At 46.4% G+C, this 20,413-nt stretch overlaps 1 protein-coding gene across 2 annotated transcripts in view; it reads left to right on the forward strand.

Moving 5' to 3' along the window:
- The first annotated feature begins 3,898 nt into the window (after positions 1-3,898).
- Positions 3,899-20,413, forward strand: part of SLC4A4 (solute carrier family 4 (sodium bicarbonate cotransporter), member 4) — a 157,126-nt gene continuing 140,611 nt past the window's right edge. For both annotated transcript variants that reach the window (XM_009707459.1, XM_009707458.1), the window contains exon 1: positions 3,899-4,076. In XM_009707459.1, the coding sequence (XP_009705761.1) occupies positions 3,899-4,076 (178 nt within the window). The remainder of the gene's footprint in view (positions 4,077-20,413) is intronic.

Raw genomic sequence — 20,413 nt, forward strand, 5'->3', positions numbered from 1 at the left:
GCGGGGACGGCAAAGCCCCGGTTACTTGCCGCTTTAGACTACGAGACGAGGAGCTTCAGGTCATTTTTTATTTTTTTTTTAAGCCTCTCACAAATAATCTGGTTTTGAGCTGCAGCGCTTTCCCGCCGAACCCAAGGCGGGTTTGCTGTGGTAACGCCGGGCACTCAGCAATGCTCCCGCCTGGAACGCGGCCCGGAGCTGAGGCACCAACGTGCTCGCTCGTTTCTCACGGTGTGCGCTGCTTGCTGCAGAGTACACTTGTCATCTTTTCCACCTTGGGCTCTCGGAGTTCCTTCCCTTTTGCCCATTTTATACTGATTTTTCTCTCCATTGTGGAGTCCGGGATGCCCGTTAGTGTTGCGTTGGTCGTCTTCCGAGTCGTCTGGCAGAATATTCCTGTCAGCTGTGTCTGCAGGTTTGGGCCTGTTAAAATCCTATCGACACATAATGTCACGTCCAAAAATGTTTGGTACCGATCTAATTATCCACCCAAGAGGCCAATTACTCAAGCAGCTCGTGGTTTTTCACGTGAGTATATTCTGTCAGAGTACACAACTTCCTCAGATCTAGACCCTGAAAATAGAAACCCAATATTTTTTAATTAATTTTTCAGGTTTGTTTCCAGAACCTTGCAGTAGCAGTAATGAGAATGTGGATCCTAGATAAAAGGTATCTGAATGTCCCATGCTTTTTACCTTACTACAGGGAGCGTAAACCAGGCTTAAACTAAGGCACATTCCTGTTCAGAGGCCCTGAAAAAATTTCCACCCTTTCTTCTAACCAGTGTGTGTCTCCTCCATGGGATGTTGAAAATGCCTTTTCTTGGTGCAGTGCTTCACTGATAGGACTGTGCCAGTTTTCCCCTGAAGCCCCAAGCGAAGACTTTTCTTGTTGTTTCATGTGATTTTTTTTTTTTTTTTTTTTTTTTTTTAACTCCCTTTTCATGTTATTTGAAAAATTCCAGGGGGCTGAACTATTTCCCCGGTGCACATTCATATAGGATGTTTTCTTGCTAGATTTTGGCCTGAAGAAATCCTGCAGTAATCTGAGAAGGGCAGAAAAGACCAAGTCAAGGGAGGTGGTGCTTGGGAGTCTAATCACTAAACTCCTGCAGATTAGAGACGAGGCGCCGTGCCAAGGCGACCCAAGCTCTATTCCTGGCCCTTTAAACCCCCCAGCTCCTTCGGATCTGCTCTGCACGCATTTCGTGGAAAGCATCAGGCTTGCAATGTGTCATAAGCAGTTTTCCAGCTCTCTGCAGCTCTAAAGTGCAGCTGTTAAATGTGATAAACTGATCCAAGGGAGGAAAGGTGGCCTTACCGGGGTGGGGGGGAGAAGCATGGGGTCCATTCGTGCTGCCTGTAGAGAGGTGCCCATTCCGGCTGCCTGTAGTGAGGTGCTGCTGTTGGATGCTGAGCAGCAAGCGGGGCACAGCAGTGGGCAGGGTGATGCTGGGAGGATGCACTGCTGCGCTGGGGAATTTGAGTAGACGTTTTACTAGGTGGATGGCACCCGGTGAATTTTCAGCACTGTGTTCCTTGCAGGCAGTAGAAATGGCTCCCTCCCTTTCCCCTCTTTTCTCCCTCTCCCCTCCACCGTGAGACTGTTGCTTCTCTGTTGCTGCCCCACCCGACTGATGCTGCCTAGGACGGTGTGGAGAAACTGGCCTTGGAAGCTGGTGTTTGAGCAGGGGCTGTGGGATGCGCAGGTGTGGTTGCACACATACACACATGCCAAGGGGCCAGAATGTGTTGGTACTCAGGGTGCAAATGCCGGGGCATGTTCTGTGTGAAACTGTAAGAACAGACTTTATGGAGTAATAAAGCATGTGCGGTCTGGAAATCCAGTCCCATCTGTTCCAGATGTTTTCAGTTGTGTTTATAGCAAGTAGCTACTGTGCTGCTTTGGGGGGGAAAAAAGAAATAAAAAATTGGGGTGTGCCTTCACAACCATTGCAAATAGGCAAGAGCATCCATGAAATATGTTCCCTTTTGTTGCCTTAGAAAAGACGCATAAATAGTCTTGAATAATTTAATGAAGAAGTGGAGCTTTCGGGGAAGGCTGCTGCGTGCGTGCCTGAGTGCTGGCTTTGTGCGGTTTGTTGGCAGTAAGGATGTCCTGCCCCTTCGCACAGGGCAGCAGCTGCTCGTGAAATGGTACCTTTCTTAAGTCAGAGAAATCTGTTCTTCAGAGCTTCTGGGTCTCTGGCAGACAGTGCCTGCCTGAGGGGGAGGTGGGCCTTGTTTCAAAGGTCTGAACTGGACCTAAACTTAGGAGCTGATGCTTATGTTTGTTTCTGGGTGTAGTATTTGCTGTATTATTTGCTGCCATCCAGTAATCCAAATGAAAAATGTGTATTTCGATATGCGTAGTTAGTGGTTTTGAATCTGACCTGTTTTGCTTTGTTCTTTTTTATCTGTGACATATTTGAGACTCCTTTCTGGGAGCTGAGCTGCGGATTAAGAGCCAAGGATGCGGCCAACGGCGTGTTAGTAAAGGGGCTTGAGGCGGAGGAGAACTTGGCAAAGATGGGAGAATGGCGGCTGTGCTACTGATTTTAGAAAATGAGGGCTCTAGTACTTGCTTTTGTGGCTGAATTTTTTGTTTGTTTGTTTGTTCAGGTAGGTGCTGATGTGCAAGGTAGATATCCTAAGACATTCTGATTTCTTGATATTCATCTGTTCCATTTTTATACTCCCCTGAATTTTGAACGTGCCCCTTAAAAACTCTATTAAGTGTTTGCTGCTACTGCACTTGGAGGATCTTGCAGCATCACAAGTGGAAGCAATACAAATGTGGAGAAGTTTTGAAGGCTTTGTCTCTTTCTGTACTGAGTTTGTCCCTATTCCATCTGGGAATAAAAAGAAAAGGTACTGGCTTTTGATCATTACTCGCATATGCCTGTTTCTTGCCATTGGTAGGAGAACGGGTTGTCAGCTTGGTCTCCAGGTGTATTAAGATGGGGAGCTTCCACACTGACTGTCCAGCAGCGAGCAAATATGTGCTTAGCCTCTAAGCCATATGAGAGGAGATTATTTAATATAGCTAGAATGTTTTTCTTTGTTCTTTTATCATTTTTGCATTTGCTTGTCAAAAGTGGATTTGCAGATGAACCCTTGGAAAGCGTTCAGGGTCTTATTTTGTGGGTGAAATACAGCATCCCCAGTTCTGGGCAGTGCCACAGGAGGGCTGCTATGGCGGAGGCGTAGAATGAGGAGTCACTTCTGTACGGAGATGTGGATAACGGGTGGAAGGAAAAGGGGAGGGGAAAGAAGGCAACTACTAAAACCCGTCCCCAAATGGATGAATGAATGGGTGACACACATAAATGAGTGCTGTGATGGTCTGACTTACTGTCGCTCGGTCTCTGGATAATCCTCCTATGTCAGATCTCTGTGCGGCCAACGTGACACACGGCTTACCTCCCAACAGACAAGTGTGCTGTGCTGGTATTAGGAGGCTGGCTGAAGCCTGCTCTCCCGCTGTGCATTCGAACGTGTGTATATGTCTGTGTGCGATATGCGTGCTTGCTTGTGTACCTCCTTCTGCAGTCGCGCTCTTCTAGAGGAACTTTCCAGGGAAACCAGAATTGCGCAAACTCTTCTGGGCTATTGCATAGACAGCCCCGAACTTGCCTGTGTGTCTATTCATCCTTTTTAGAAAAAAGGAAAAAGGAGGAGGGGGAAAAAAAACCCCAACCACAAAACCAAAAACAAAACAGGAAAAAACCCCCCGAGACTTCTAGCCGGGATTACCTTTCTCACACCTGTCACCCCTGATGTCCTCTCAAGGTTAGAATTTGAGCTACGTGAGGCCAGCTTAAATGAAACGCCGTTTGAAAGGAGCTCTATGAAGGAACAGCAGGCACTGGAAGGAGAACAGGAGTGCCCCCAGGAACATGAACAACAGCTTGCAAGTTAACCTGCCCAGGACCTGGGCTGGTTCAAATACCTCGCTCCAGGAGAAGTCTGAGCATTCCTTTTTTCTTTTCTATTACTATAGGATGGAGGACGAGGCAGTACTGGATAGAGGGGCTTCCTTCCTTAAACATGTGTGTGATGAAGAAGAAGTGGAAGGTAAGAGACCTGGACTGCTGGGGAGAAAGGGTACCTTCACAATCTGTGTTTGTATGTAAGATCAGCACAGTCGGATAGCAGAGAAAAAGGGTGCCTTTGTTTTGCCTAGCAATTAATCCTAAAATTGACTGAAACACCGGTAAGCTTGGTTGCGGTGAAAATTGACCTTTTAAAGAAATGCTCTTTTTTCAGTTCAGGAGTGAATGTTCTTGTAGCCTACTGGCACACATTTCCACTATTTGTTTTTCTTTCCTCTATGAATATAATTTTGGCAAGGCTTGCATATCACCACTGCACTTGGAAGTGCTGGAATACGGTGGCAGGTGTTGCAGATGGAGAAGCAGACTAGAAAAACCAGGAGAATTTGTACCTAGTGTGCGGGGTCGACATAAGGCAGCAAGTGGACGTTTGCCTGGGTTATCCTTTTAGCTTAGGAGGCACAAAGAGAAGGTTTTTCCCTTGAAGGGGACCTTTTTAACAGAGCAAACTGTTTCCTCTTTAGGAAAAGAGTAGACTCCTTTGAAAGTGTTTTTATTTTCTCTCTAACTAAAAATGTTGTGAAATCCCAAAGGTAAAAGGAACTTAAAGGAGTTTAGTTTAAGGTTGTTTGTGGAAAACTATTAAAATTGATAGGACTGAATTATTTGCAGGAAATTCTTTTTTTCTTGTTTTATGAGGATCAGTTGACCGTGTGCTTGATAAACTAGTGGGGGAAGGAGGAAAGGATGATAGGATATGTACTCTACCTAGAAGGGAAAGGAGGCTAGCGTTTCACCTCACAGTGCTATCCTTCCCCTTGTGACTTAGGTATATGATTTTATTCTAATTTCTTTCTTTGCAAACAAATGCCTGTGGCTTTTCAGTTTTGTTATTGTCACTGGTAGTGGATGGTAAAGGATTAAGCAGTATGAAAGAAAATAATCTCTAAAAAGATGGATTAGAACACTTCCAGCAAATCAAACTAGTCGTTTCCATGAAAAACGCTGTGTTTTCTTCCTCTCTTGTACAAAGTAATCTGTGCTCAGTAGCTATAAATCATCATGTTGGGTTTAATTGGGCCATTGGTCAGAATGACAGGAGTTTTGTGTTAGCCTTTTGCTTGTAGAATAATTGACGCTTTGGCACAGCAGAAACATTTGAGAGGGGAGAGAGGGAGAATATTTCTTACATTTTACTGTCTTAAATGTTCCCGCACACTGTTGTGGTGTGTATCACCCATGTGCGATGCTCGAGGAATATAATACAAATTGTTGTTTGTGAAGAGCAGCGTGGGAGTGTCCGTTTAGCTGTCTGCAGGTGCTGTGGAAAAGGTTGTGGTTAACGCTGTAAGTAATATTTGTAGATGTGGTGTGCTTATCTCCATGTTTCAGTGTAGATATCCTCATTTGATTTAGTTGGGCTAACAGAGCCGTTGCAGTTCATCTCGCTGGGGTGAGGAGAAGAGGAGGTGGAACAAGTATTTCTAATTACACACGACAGGCCTCTGAGAACTGTAGCTGCTTGTCTGAGCCTCCGGAGAGACTTGGAGCTGTGTAACCAGCTAATTCCCTTGTTCGTGCTAAAGGCAGGGCCTTGATTCTTGCCAGGCTTCTGCGAATGACCTAGCTAAATCACAAAAGGAGCTGCCGTCTGTGGCGGGGCCAGCACTGACGCTGTAGCATCTGTCAGCGTCATGATGCACGTATGGTGCGTGTAGGATTTGGCTGGTGAGTTGCTGCTCAGCCGCTCCACTCTTCTGGAGTGGGACAGCCCTGAGTTCATAGCATAGCATAGCTGGCAACTTAGGGGCATTGCCACAGGGTAAGTAATCCTTAAAGGCTTTGGCACTTTGAAGAGATCTTACTTGCCTTAGAGGGGAAGATTTCCAACCTAAATGATTCTACGATTCTGTGCATGTCTTCCGCTCATCTAAGTCTGTACACAGATATGTGCCCTGTAAATAAGTACGCTTAACGTATGTGTGTATCTAATATGCACACATGCATCCCGTGTACGGTCATAGCCTGCACGTATAGGATGAGTTGTAGACTCACGGAGTGGTTTGGTTGGAAGGGACCTTTTAAGACCCTGTAGTCCAACCCCCTGCCACGGGCAGGGACACCTTCCACCAGACCAGGTCGCTCACAGCCCCATCCAGCCTGGCCTTGAACACTCCCAGGGATGGGGCATCCACAGCTTCTCTGGGCAACCTCTGCCACTGCCTCACCACCCTCACCGGGAAGAATTTCTTCCTTATATCCAATCTAAATCTACTCTCTTTCAGTTTAAGATCCAATGGAAGGCCTGAAACGTCAGGTTGAAGACCTTCGGCTGACACTTGGTGCAGATGCTTTTAAGTGTCTCTGCTAGATTTCTGCACTGCAAGTGGAGTGGTTTCAAGGAGGAGGGCATTTGTCTAGAGACCTGAAGGTATTAGCTCTGAAGTGCTCTCCATTACTTCAGTCACTCTCACGGTATGGTTAGAACTTGCTTTTCTAAAAGGCTTTCAGTAGTTGCATCCTCTGTAGAAGGAGGTAACAGCGAGTGGAATTGTTACCTCCAGGTGTTTTTTTTTCTGGTAGTTTTTATTTTTAGCCTACTTTCAGTAGGAAGCAACATACATACCATAAAGTTGTTTGTCTCTCTTGCTTCTTCTTTCCATTCCTCTCCCAAGAGTTTTTTGCACCTAGCAGTCAATATTGATCAAATTTCTCAGGAAGGCTCTTTAAAGCTGCTCTTAATTTCACTGAACTTGTAGGAAAAAACCCCAACTGATCAGAGAGGAGAGACTATTTTCTTTTCCCTGTGCTAGAGAAAGGGGAGTTGTAGCCTTTATCAGAAAAGAGCTGGCAGTGGGACTTGGGGATTCCCCAGCTGCAGGAGTTTGAGGGAGAGAACGGAGAAACCCTACTGCGAAAGGTTGTAACATGCTTAGAAAGCAGGCTGCTTTTGCTGCTTGCAAATCGGTTTGATTTCAAACCGATGAAGACAGAAATTTAAAGTTGTCATTTTGAGCATCCCTCTTTAGGACGTTCTTTGCAAGAAGAGAGAGACAGTGTGGTGTCATTTTATTGGTAGCCAGTGACCTCGCATTATGTCTATGAGATGGAGATAGCAACTCTGAATTACCACGTCACTCACTAATTTGGTTATGTAGCAGTGTGGGGGAGATGGAAAGACTTTACTTTTTAAGGAGGGGGGAAAACAGGCATTTCTGGTCAGTAGGAGTTTGAGATATTTTCAGCTTGGGGCAATTGTCGGTCATGCCCTTGCTGAGTAAATGTAATGTTAATAGAAACTATACATACCTTGACAAAAGTATGTCCCTTTGGCCTGGTTCCAGAGGTTGTTTAATGCATCTCTAAGATGGCACCTCAGTCTGGTCCTACACCGGCATGTGTTCCTATTTTATTAGTGATATCAGCTGTTGATGTTTGAACATTATTCCATTCCAGCTCAGCTCCTATTGTCTTTATCAGTGGGAGGGCTCAATCGATGAATTCGGTACCTGTTAGTTGTGAAGAGCTGCTTTGCTGGCCATCGCTGACGTTGGACACAAGTGCCCAGACATGTGACCTGGTGAGACAAGGGGTCTACCTGGGTCCAACTCAGAGCGTGAAAGGGAAGCAAGTCTACAAAGAAAATGTAGGCTTTCTTGGGGGAGATCAGGAAGAGGCACTGCCCTAAGCTGAACCTCCTGTGTGAGAAAACCATTCCCATTCATTTAGAGCACTGCACGTTCCTTTCCTTGAAGGTAATGACATGTTGCTGTAATGCCACTGTTAGGAGTGCTGGTATGTGTGACATAAACAGATTACTTAATAACCAATTTTGCAAGAGGGGAAAAGTAAAGCTCCACCTTATCCTTTGAGATAAGGTATTCTTGGCTCTTTAAGCATAACTTCCCCCGTGCTTGCTGCTGCCCTGACTTCCTGGTGGGGCAGAGGATGCTTGACTTCAAGCCTGACAGCTCTGCTGCTGGAAGGCTGCTGCGTGTATTAGGAGATGGGGACCAGCACTCGTGTCAGGTGTTTTGTCCTGCATTTCAAAGGATTTGCAAACTAAAGGTCTCAAGAGTATCTCTTAGATACCACTGTTGTAGGAGTGAATTCAGGAAAAAATGCTGTTACAGTGGAAACTTTTTCATGGAACCTGTTATCCTTATGGGATTTACTGTATAGAGAGCCAAAATCAGGGATTTTGTAACAGTTTTCCGTAACTACTTTTTCCATTTTAGCTGACTGCTCCCTAGACTTTCCCCCTCCTTGCTTTTTATTCTCGACCCTGTTGTGTCATCACACTTTGCTGGTAGAAAGCTGTGTGATGCCATAAGCCTCAGATTATTACTTGATGGTTGGATCAATGAGAGAGATTGAAAGGGTAAAAGATAACTGTGAAAATCTTTACCTTTAGTAACAGCAGGCAGAAGGTAGGAGAAATGAGCTGTATTTACCCATTTACTTTGTTTTCTTTTTTTTCTCTCTTCCCCGCCCCTGGTTTGTGATCACTGACTGTAGGCAGACCTTCGCCATTTTCAGAAATAACCAGAAGACCTGTTTCTTATCAGTTAGAGTTTTAAATTGCTTCTGAAGTAAATATGATTTAAAAAATTAATCAGATAAAATCTCAGCACAGAATGTACTTCATTAATATTCTTTGGTACCTTGAATTTATACGCAGAGATAGAGTAGGCTGTATTTTGCTTTTGTAAAACCGAGTCGGGCTTTGCTCATGCAAAAGCAAAATGATGAGGACTCAGGCACTGCCTTTTTCCTCTCTTTCTGTACAGCAGCTGGCACAACTGGGGAATGACAGGCACAGACTGGGACCTAAACGCTGCCCCACACAGCTAGTAAAAACAAGACGGGTGGTTTGGATCTTCTCTGCTTTGAAGCATCTGGCTGAGAGATTTCAGATGAGCTTTTCTCCAGCTTTAAGTCTCTGTGTCACTTTGCAGGGTACTGAAATGTGTCATTAACTGGGTTGTGATAAATGAAAAGGTCTAGTGCTATGACTCCACTGCAGACTTTTGATAATACGGTAAATCCCTGTGGAAAAGTTGGGAGCGGTTTTTGTGTGCACGTCACACAAGTCAATAGTACAAATGCTGTGAGGTCTGTGAAATATGAATCACTCATGGAATGATTTGTTCAGAAATTTTTGTCATTAAGATGATTCAGCTTTTCAGTCATTTGTTAGCTTGATGCTAGTAAACCTCTGAGTGTGCTTACTATTGGCAGTTTCCAGCAGGTATCTGTGTTCCCCATCATTGCATGGGATATCGTTCTGGTCATTGCAGATGTCTTTCATCTGTTCTCAGGAATCGGCATTAGCTTTAAAGTTGCTGGGGTTGTGTGAGAAGGTGTTGGTGCCCGCCTGCTCCAAGCTCTGTGAGAAAAACTGCAGTCCAAGTTCAGAAGATGATAAACTGACTTTACGTAAGGTAGTGATAAGTTGGCTGTGGATGCAGGAGAAACGGAGAAAGTGTTGTAGGAACAGCTGAGTCAATATATGCTGTGGTTTGCCCATTGCGAAGGAAAGGTTGTGTTTTCTTTTAAGTGATAAGTTTTGCACTGACACATGCTGTGAATGTAAGGTACGTGGCAGTGAAAGAAGGTGTTCCCATACCATTCTGACAGTGACTGGCTTTTTTCCGCCTCTGGTCGGTTTAGAAACACTCATCAGCTCTCTGACCTGGCGGCAAAACTAATTTTGCTGAGGGCCACGCCAATTGGAAAGGTGGGCCTCATGTGGCACCTTATAGCCTTTGATGGGAGCAGCTTGTGGGAGTGGATGTTTTTGGTTACTGGGGCCATCCTGAAGCTGCTGGTCCCTGCCAAGAGAGAGCAGGCGCTGGGACAGTGCGCAACAGCCCAGTCCAGGGGCGTGGGCCTCTGTTGTCTTGGTGTGCTCATAACAACTCTACAAAGGTCACTTTTTAAGTCCTCTCCTCTTTTGTGCTTCAGTTTCTGTCGATGCTGCCCAGCGTTGGTGTGCATGCAGGCTGATGTCGTAGTTGTCCATTTGCTGGTTGCACAATGGCTTGGTCATTTCAGTTAGGATTCAAGTCTAGGCTTGTTTGACTGTCTTCTCCCACCCGTTGTATATGCCTTCCCCTGCCCAACAGCTCTTTTTTAAGGTACAATGATGCCAGGTATTACAGTTCAGCATGGAGACTGAAGAACCGATACAGCCTTTGCTCAGTTGTGAGCCCCAGATGTGCTGATTACTCTCCCTGGATTTTTCTGAGACGTTTAAAATTAAAAGGTAGCACAAAATGTATTGGGGAGGCCCAGTCGCATCTGTAAAATGTGTACTGCCAGTGTTTGCTCTGTTTGACTGTATTTAGCAAACTCTGTCATGGTTTTTGCCTGTTCACTGAGTTAACAGATTGTTAAGAGACGTACTCCATGCCATAAATAAAGGCACAGAGAAGTCATGAAGGTAACCAACAGAACCCACTTGGCAAACAGGGGAAAATATTGAGGCAGAAAGTGGAAGACATCTGACCCCATGTCAGGGTTGGGTTCCTTCAAGCTTGGCCACGTCAAACAGTCACAGCCCTTGTGTAGCTAGGGAACACAGGAGTGTCCTTCCCTCTCTGTGCCCAGAACTAGTGGAGCCGGGCTTAACCTGGAAACTGATGCTAGGGCTGTTTCTATAAGTTGCTAGGGTAAGTGCAGCCTGTGCGCTAGTTCGGTCATCATCTCAGCCTTTGTAAAGGTCTGTCCCTTCCTTTCCTTTGGGTGATAATCCTAGTCTGGTTGCACAACGCTGGGAGAACTTCCTTAGCAGTAAAAAGAGACTGAAAAGGGACATAAGAAGAGCACTGTGGTGTTTGCATTCCTTCCTGGTGCCCTGATGGCAGCAGCTCGGCCTTCTGGTAACCCCGGCTCCGACTGCAGTCTGCCTTTCATGAAACACGCCGCAGCCTGTATAGGTTTAATTATAACTGCAGCCTTGGAATCAAGGTTAGCTTGCAGCAGGGCTGTTTTTCTGCCTCGTGATGCGGTACTGCAGAGTCGGGCAGTTGTGAGGACTTGCTGTGAGCTGTCTGGCACTTTGCAAACCCAAGGAAATAAGGTGGTGGTTTAGGTAGATCTGTGCTTGGCACATTACGTTATGTATCTTGGTTTTGTTGCTAACCTGTGCCCAGCAGCCTTTGCAGTTTATTCTTCAGGGTTTGGACAGTGTGCTACTCCATGCAGTCATTGGTGGTGATTAGGAGTTTGAGCTCTCAAAAGACCACTGTGTTTGCTTCAGAGTTTAGAGCGCAGATTTCAGCGGCATGCCTTTCTGTTGCTTGTGCGCAGGTGGTAAAGCAGCAGCCGACCTCTGGTACCTAGAAAGCACTTTCTTTCTCTGAAACGGGGGCAGCACTTGGATGCCATAGTCGTTATACCACAGTTCGTACTTATGTCAGAGGGTGGTCTAAAACCTACCTGCGTCTATGAAGGTGATAGTGCCAAGTAGAGCTTGGTATTCATTTAGTCAGCCTTGGTAATTAATAAGATGGAAATACGGAAAATGAGGCCAAGATTTTCAGCCGAGATGGGCTATTTTGGGTGGTTGTTTGGGGCGTTTCAGAAGGGGACATAATTTTAAAGGAACTGTGGTCAGTGCTCAAGGCAGATGCCAGAAAATCCAAAGGTTCTATGCTTCCAAACAGCTTGGCCTAAAACTGAAACAGCCCAGCACAGCTCCCCTCCTCTGCTCTGTTCCCCAGAGCTGTGCAGTTTTTAAAGTCCTCCTTTTCTTTCCGTAGAATCCAAGCAGTACTGGCCAGATTAGATCAGATCACAGCAGGACAGGTTTGGTGGCTTCTGTAACCTCTCACAGCTCCAAAGGAGAGAGAAAGAAAAGCAGCTTATGGGGTTGTGGGTAAGAGTCTCGCAATGGCTTATATAAAGCTCAGTGAGGATGCCCCAAAGACATGTTTATTGTTCTGTCTAAACAACGTCCACCCGTTAATTCCTTGCCAACTTCCTTGTATTTTCCTGTCACGGAGCAGTACCTTATAGCTGTCATTAATGTGTGTCTTCCAGGCTTCATATTCTGTTCCTTTCCTAGCAATTCCTAGTGTAGTTTTTGGTGACTGACTTGGTCTACTCCTTCTAAAGAAACAGGGCTTGTAGGATCTTCAAGAAGTCAAATGGAGACCTCATTTCATTTTTTCATTTTCTTTTCCTGTTTAGATATTACTGACTTGGCTTTATGTGAGCTCCCTCTTTTAGAGCTATCCCGTTCTTCAGGGCACAGCGCTAACTCACCTTTTAAACATCCTTCGCTGCAGCGGCCTCTGAATCTTGTTAGGAATCTGGCAGTTCAAGTCTGGATCATCGACGGGTAGCAGGCAAGCGTACATTTGAAAGAGAGAAGTGCAAGCTTCAGATAGATGGCTAGGAAGACTTTCTGATGTGGCGTCCTCTCTTGACTGTTTTCATCTTAGCCATGAGTTCAGGGTTCTTTTGTCAGAGCTGGCAGAATTGAAGAGAGCCCTGTTGTTTCTCATCTTGACCCTTCCTATTTCATCTGTCAGCTGCATGGTAGCTTGAGTTTTGACTTTCTTGGAGCCTCTGTTTTCTCTTTTGCCCTTTACTGCATCTCTCTCATTGCAGACTGTTCTCCTGATGTCTCGGATTAGGTTGTGAACCCCCTACTCCACCTTACGGTTGTCCTTTTACAAGTATTTGGTCCTGTCACCTGATGGGTTCACAGTGACCCTTTCCTTTGGCCAACTGCCGCATACCACAGCAGAATTGGTTTATTGCATACCACTATTGTTTTGAAGGCCCTGATGCCTGAGGGCCTTCCTCATCGCAGTTTTTTTCAGCTACCTGGTTACAGACTTGTGCTACTTTATTCCAGTCTTTTCCATACAGACATGATTTCTTCTGCTTCTCCCAGCCAGTTTCTTACCTGGCACCCTTCCCTTTGTCCAGCTGTAGGCATCCACCTCCCGTTGCTGGTCCTGTGGCAGTCTGTGCCCAGTCCCCTGAAAGACCTTGAGTTCTCTCCCGTGCAGAGAGGTAATCTGGTGCCCAAGCGTCACCACTTGACATATGCGCATGTTTCTGCACTAATAAGATCATTACTGTGATGATTCTGTTCAAGTTGTGTGGGCTGCCCTCTGTTTGGAAAGAAAAGCATCTTTTTTGTGGTTCTGCTGCTTTCAGGGCTATTTTGCTGTGGGGAACAGGAGGGATTTGCATCTCATCTGTCTCCAACTGGTATCTTAGCTTGTTTAGATTTCACCCAGATTTCAGCGAAGTGCTCAATGAATCCTTCTGCTGTTTACATGATCAATAAGTTTTTACTTGCTTGGAAAATCAGTCGCTTGAATATCAGGATGTTCTGAAAACCCTGTGGGGAAAGAGGGGTAAGCCTGGGAGTACGGTACGCCTGGTCAGCCTGTCTAAAGGATTGGTCTTGGTTTGGGTTTGTTTTGCTTTCTTTTGAGTTTCAGTATCTGTGTCCATATGCATTAATGGGAATAGTACGTAGGTCTTACAGTGCTGGGGGAGATCATTGTATTCCTGGTTTCTAATGCCTGAACCAGCCATCTTCACTGACAGGTCTTGTGAATGTCCGTGTCTGTTCTCCTACCCAGAGTTTGCACCTTCCTCATGTATCCTGGAAAATATTCACGTTTGCCTCTTGTTTTTGTGGCCTGTGTTTTCAACTAACGCGCTTCCAGATCACTCCTGGGAAATTTTTAGGTGAAATAGGATGGCTATGTAGGCGGGACTGGGAGAGTCCCTTCTGTTCCACGGGTGCGAAGGGTTCTCTGGAGCGAGGCGTTGCGTGGGCTGTGAGTCCCATCCCCTGTGCACCGGGGCATGCGGAGTGACGGCTGGGGCCGGGCAGGTCGGGGCGGGGGGCCTGCTCCTGCTCCTCTGCTAGCACCACCGCCTCTAACCCCTTGAACATCAGGTAGAGCTAAGGGCACTCGGCACGTGGTGGCGTGGCCTTTTGTTCTTACTTCTTGAGCTGATTTGAAACTAAGCAGGGCTTAGTTTGGGACTTGCTTAGTGCTACTTTTAGTATCTCCCCTTTAAAATGGATCATCCCTGTGATTTATTTGTCCTTCTGGGCCATCGGCTTTTTATGTCATTTATTTCCCTTGATTCTCACACAACACAAGAAGTACCCTTCTGCCGCCATCCCTGGGTTTGAAAAGCAACCACTAAGAGCTGTGCTAGCCTGGCTGTAATCCCAGCAGCGTGTTGGCTAGTGCCATGTCTCGCTGTGTGCTTGGCGTTATACCGGTACCTCCTCCTTGGCCACAAAGGATTGCCCTGCCGTCTTCTGCTGCTGAAGGACGTGGCTGGCTGCATCCCCTGCCCATCTCCTCTGACTTCGGAGCTGCCGTAGGTGCAGATTCCCACACGTTAGACATCGCTACGGAGCAAGTTTTCATAAAGTTGGCAACTCATTAGTGGTAGGAGTGAAAACCATACACTCCTGGGATGTGCCAGAAGCCACATCAGTAAGTAAAGCTTTCCCGCCCTGAGGGTACGCTGTGTTTCAGTTCCATCCAGGTGTGAGACTGTGGCCAGGCTATGGAAATGGGCAGAGAAGGGCACACCTTTACCTGCCTGTGTCTTGTTATAGGTCAGCCGTGCCCTGGAGTTAAATGGCTGGGGTGTCCTGAGCAAAGCCCTTCATTCGAGTGGCCTGAAATACCTGTGCCAGTCTTCTCCGAGAGCCTGGGTACACACGGCTGCCCGGTGCGGGAGGTGTGAGTGGCCAGAGCTTGTGTAGAAACGAGTGTAGGCATGTCAGTTGTAACCACATGAGCCTGTCCAAGCCTGATTGGGTTTAATGTGACTCTCCCTGGTCTTTGGAAAGGAGCCTTGAAAGTAAAAACAAGGGCCAGTGAAAACTGCGAATACTCAGCTCATTCTCATTGCTTTATACATTTTTAGTGTTAGGTTTTGATCATGTTTCTTTCTAAGGTGCTAGTCTGAGATTCTTTATGGACTAGTCTGACCAGGCTTTAAATCTTAACAACCCCGGTCATGTGGAAGGGATTCCTTCTTAGATACTATGCGCTAGGCAGACTTATCCTTTGATCCTGTAACTTTCAGCTCCTTTCTCCAAATGACCAAGTTCTGGTTTTGCTTAGCAAAAACCGTTGCACTGTCACCATTTTCTTAAAAGAGTTGGTGCTTAAAAATAGAGAGAATCATAAACAGTGATCTCTTTCTGCTTGTTCATTTGGCTGTAGATACCTGGAATGAAAAAAGAATTTCAGTCTTATGCAGTGCCAGGCTTAAACTCTGCACTTGGTCGTGCACTAAAATTGCAGAAAGCTGTAGACTCAGCTCAGTGTCCATGTGAATGCAGAGACCTGAGGCACAAAGGGCATCACCACACTTAGGTAATCTAAACTTATCTGCTGATTTACCTTTTTCATCCCCCCCCCTTTTTTTTTTCTTTCCCCTCTCACACTAAGGCCATGGTTGCAGTTTGCATTTCCTGTAACACAGATTTTCTGGTGCTACCCTACATTTGGATTGCTACCATGGCCACTGATAATCTGTTACATGTTTGTGTTGAAACATACGATACAAAAGACTCTGTGGAAAGATTTTTGTTGCAGGATGAAGCTCCCCAGAATCACCTGATTTCAGACTTTGTGAGAAACCTGAGCTCTGCAACTCTCCATAGGTGCATCACATATCAGGTCTATTCTTTATGATTCTTCTGGGCGGAACTGGTTTCTTACCAAGGACGTGGTAGGAAGTGATAATGCTCTTTAAGGCAAATGCAGTTCCAGAACTAGTTTGGGAAGCAACACTTGAACTATAATATAGATGATTTTTGTCATTTGCCGCCGGTATTGTAGCATGAATAGGTCCACGTGTTTTGAACAATATAGTTGGCTTTTGCTTCACAGGCCTTGGGATGTCCAATTTGGGACTGACAGGATTGCATAGAGAGTGAGTAATTCCCCTGCGCCCAGCACACCTCTCGTGCAGGCAGATCTCAAGGTCTCTTCATCACGTACATTTAACCAGATCCTCAGCTGACGATGCTGGGCTCGTCCTGGTTCTTTCACTCCCCCTCGCTTAGCAGTGGACTGGGCAGCTGCTCAGTGCGTACATTGCGTGTACAACCTGCCTCTCGGTCTCGAAACAACTGCCGTCCTTGGAGAGAAAAGGATCCTCACTGACAGACGGTTCAGGTTTGATTCCAGCCTTGTGCCACAGCAACTGCAAAAAACACCGAGATGGAATTACGGGTATGGAGGTGTAGGAACTTGGTGTGTTTGATGCAGGTCCTGGCTGTTCCTGCGGAGAAACCCTTGTGAAGCTTTCTGCAAACCTCAGCGGGTGCTGGGGAGCGAGCACCTGAAAGGAGATTGGGATTGTGTAGGTAGTAGGTGGTTAGGCTATGCTAATGCACAGATTTGGCTCCATAAACACACACAAGGAACTAATGAGTAGCTGAAACTTTACCAGGTCGGACAACTTCAAGCCTGCAGATTTCTTACTGCTTTTATTTTTCCGTACACTTTTTTTCCCCTCCTATATGGATGTTTCTTTAACCCCTGCATTTCCTTAAATGGAATAACTCAGAAAAGAAAGAGCATGACGTCGTGCTGAGGGCCTGGCTCGTTAGGGCAGGGTGTCTGGAGCTGCTTTCTTTTTGTGCTCCTGGGGTCGGCACGTCAGCTGGTGGGGCGTGCACAGCTTGAGATGCCGGTAGTTTCATTCCCGGGATGTCAACAAGACCATGCATGGCTGGGATGGAGACAAGCAAAGAACAGATATTCTTGCAGGCAGGGAGGGAAAGCTGCATTTTACAGAACTTAAATTTGGTAATATGTGAGTGGATTTTCACCAGTAGAACTGACTCAGGGTGTCTCCTGTGCCCAAACTCTAAATCTGGACTCTGAATCATGAGCAGCTATTCTTTAGTACCTCTTAGTAAAGCAAAAGATATGATCTCAACCAAAATTTTTCAGGGCAAAAAATACCTCTCTGGTGATGGCTGCTTCTTGCTCTATTAATAATCAGATGAAATGATTTTGCTCTGAATTTGGTGCACAGTAAAGTTTCTCCTCAGGCACAAGAAGCTAACTTAAAAAATTTAGTTGCAGCGGGTGTAGGTTCAAGGCAACCACGACCCACTGAGGTCCTTTTGAATAGAAAAAGTGCCACTTGGACCTGCGGGTCTTGCTGTACATCTTACCTATGGGATTTCCGTGTTGTGAAATACGTGCCTCTGGTCACCCGGAACAGCTCTAAAAATTAACGAGGTGCACACAGAGGCTAATCGTTTTCCTGGGGGAGAGCAGGGAGGGCGATGGGCGCAGCCCCCAGAAAGAAAGGGCTGTGGGGGCTGCGGGAGGAAGCTGGCGGTTGGGCCGTGTCGGGTGGACAAGAGAAGGTTGTGGCTGAGCAGGACCTGGATTACCAGGAGAAGTTTAGCACTGGGCTCTGTGCTTCTCACCCTCCACCAAGGCGTAGGATAATAGCGCGGTGCATGTGTGTCACGTTAGATTTATCAGGCATTACCGTTTGTAGTCGATGGTTCTCATGGGAAAGGCTCAGTTACCCCGGTGAGTAGGAAATGTCTCAGCAGCCCAGTGCATTGAGAGTATGTGTCAATTGTTTCCTTCCAGGCGCTTTGGGAAGGGAGCCTAGAAGTTTATCTCAGCATTTGCAACAATATAAACAGATGCCAAGCACTTCAAGTACGCAGAAAAGGAAAATGTCTTGCTTGGCCTCCCTGAACAAACTGGGAGGAGGTGGGGGGAAGACCAAAAGCGACATTAAGTCAGTCTCTCCTTTGCAGAATAGGGAAAGGCAGCTAAGTAATGCAGATGTTTGCCTGTGTATATACAACTTAGTTTCATATTACCAAAATCTGTACTGTGCCCACGTGGTCAAAAGATTAAAGAGATTGTCCAGTTCTGTTGGCAGCATATTAAAGTATTAAGACTACAGGCTTACTATGATGTGTTTGTATTATCAATTCGACCACAGAATTAAAGTGATTCAAAGGAGGTCGTTGTTTTAATACAGATACCGGAATCGCCCTGTCCTTTTGCATCTGGCTTTTGGTTGCGACCTTGGCTGTAAGAATCCCTCGGGAACGGCTACCACTGCCCTGCCTGTCCTGGGGCCACCCTGACCCTACAGCTCCTGCTTGCGCTCAGATAGGATTTCCCCTTCTCTGTCCCTATGCAGTGTTCCTGCCATCTGCCACGTTAAAGCTGATGTTTCCAGTTGCGGGAATAGCTTTCCTGATTCCCTTTGACACGCTAGAGCTGAATCGCATCTTCAGGTGTTGATCTGTAAGGGCTGGCTGCCGAAGTCTCCAGCTTTGGCCTCGTGGCTCTGCCCGGTCCCTCTGTGGTGTGAGCCCATTTCTCCAAGACCGTGGTGCTGGCACGCTGGGCTGGAGGCAGCAGACACAGCTCCCTTTTCTTCTGTCACTGCTGTGCTGCCTGATTTTAGACCTTGCTTGACCTCAGATTTCTGTTTCTTTTTTTGTCGCGCTCCCTGAGATGGCAAGTTATTAGTGTCTGGTACTGGTACTGTGCCGGACCGTTGTACAGCTGTTGGTGCCCAGCAGTGGCAGGAGATGCACTTGTAGTGGGGAACTTTTAATGTCTCAGTCTAGATAATATGGGCTAAAAAGTAACTGTAACTTCTCTCGGAGAGGTTTTCGCTAACCTGTTAGTTTCTATCTTGCTATCACGGGTGCTATATATCTTTGTATATCTGTATTATTTAGTCAGTATAGTCTTCTGCGTAGTTACCACTAGTACATAAACTTGAGCTTGCTGTAGCACTCAAGCCCCCAGAGCGATGACGGGATCCATTTCAGGGCCATCGCAGGTGTTGTCCCTGTCGCACCATCGTGTCTGTGAGTGAGAAGGGTATTTCTCTATAAGTCTCTCCTTTTTCTTACAATTTCCACACAACAAATTACTTTGGGGCCAAAACGTATCACAATTAGGGCCAGTCTGGGGATGAATATATTTTTTCACGTGATCACATGGGAGAACAATTTTTTTTTTCTTTTCATTTTGTGGGTCTTTGAGAATTTAAAATGTCTGGTTTGTCCTCTGTGTTTGCTTTTCAAAGGGGCTACTGATGGAGACCTGTGTACCTCCACCGTCCGTCTTACTGGGCTATAGAGCATGTGTGTAGTTGGGTATGAGAGTGAGTGTAACATGCACAGGGCATGAGCTGTCTGCGTAAGCTTCTGGCCCTGAGCATACAGCTCATCATTCCATGGTCTGCAAAGCCCTTGGGGAACTCAGTTAGCTATTTTAAAGTTGCTATCAAGGAGGGGTGCTCTGATCAAGCAGCTTTTTAAAAGACCTCGGATGCTTTTGGTATGAAAATTCACGTGCCAAAAAGGTGAAGGACTCTACAGACTTCACAGCTGGCCTCAAGAGTGTGTGGAATTTGAGGTGGCAAATGCAGGGTGGTTTTTCAGTGAAAAATCAGTTTGTTATGGAAGTTGGGTATTTTGTGCCTACATTTTTACTCTCAAGGTTGGATTTATCACAACGAGGAATTAGAGACCTGTGTTTAGCAGTGAAGCTAACTGGTGGCTGCAGACTCCGACTTTACGGTTGCCCTGGCATTTCCAGAGCAGCTTCCCATGTCTTGCAACTAGGTGGTGGTTCATCTGGAACCTTGTGATGCTGCTGAAAAGCAAACAGTACTAATAGGTGCAGCTTGCAGGTGAAAGGAAAGAGCAGTGCGTACTCTGTAATGAGGGAAAATTGGTGGAGATGGGTCGGTGGCAAGGGCCACTTCTCTCTGTAACTTTCTCAAGTGCGTGACTGTTTTATCGAGTGAAGCCTGACTTCTGTTACTTGCTTGACTTAATTGTTATCCCTGAGCAAAAGGGAGTTTGGCTGCTGGGAAAGAGGTGGACGCGGCTCTGCGCTGAGCAGAGAGATGGTGCAGAGCTCTGCGTCCGGTAACGCAGAAGCACATCTTGTCTGGCTTCAGGCGCTGTCGCCATCATCTTAGTGGGTGCCCGCCCGTTTGACTGAAGTTCCTGTGGTTGCAGGAGTGATGTGATTTCACATTGCCAAGTGCGTTTCAGGGGAGTCTTTTGGCTGGATATCTTCTGTGGCAGATACCTGTAGGTGCTGGAGTCAGGACTAGGGGGATCTCGTCTGTGCCTCAAAGTCACAGCAGACATGGAGGCTGGGATCTGAAGGCTGCTGTTCGGGGGGTCTCCCCTCTCTCTGGGGGGACAGTTGGCGTGGAACAGTGCTGCAGGATGGAGTGCGACTCTCCAAAAGCTGTAGCCTCTGCCTTCTCTTGAATGTGTCATCTGGTATGCTCGCATCGGGTTTTAATAGCCATGCATTCCTG

This window comes from Cariama cristata, unplaced genomic scaffold (assembly GCF_000690535.1).
Source record: "Cariama cristata isolate BGI_N322 unplaced genomic scaffold, ASM69053v1 scaffold9069, whole genome shotgun sequence".
Classification (NCBI taxonomy): domain Eukaryota; kingdom Metazoa; phylum Chordata; class Aves; order Cariamiformes; family Cariamidae; genus Cariama; species Cariama cristata.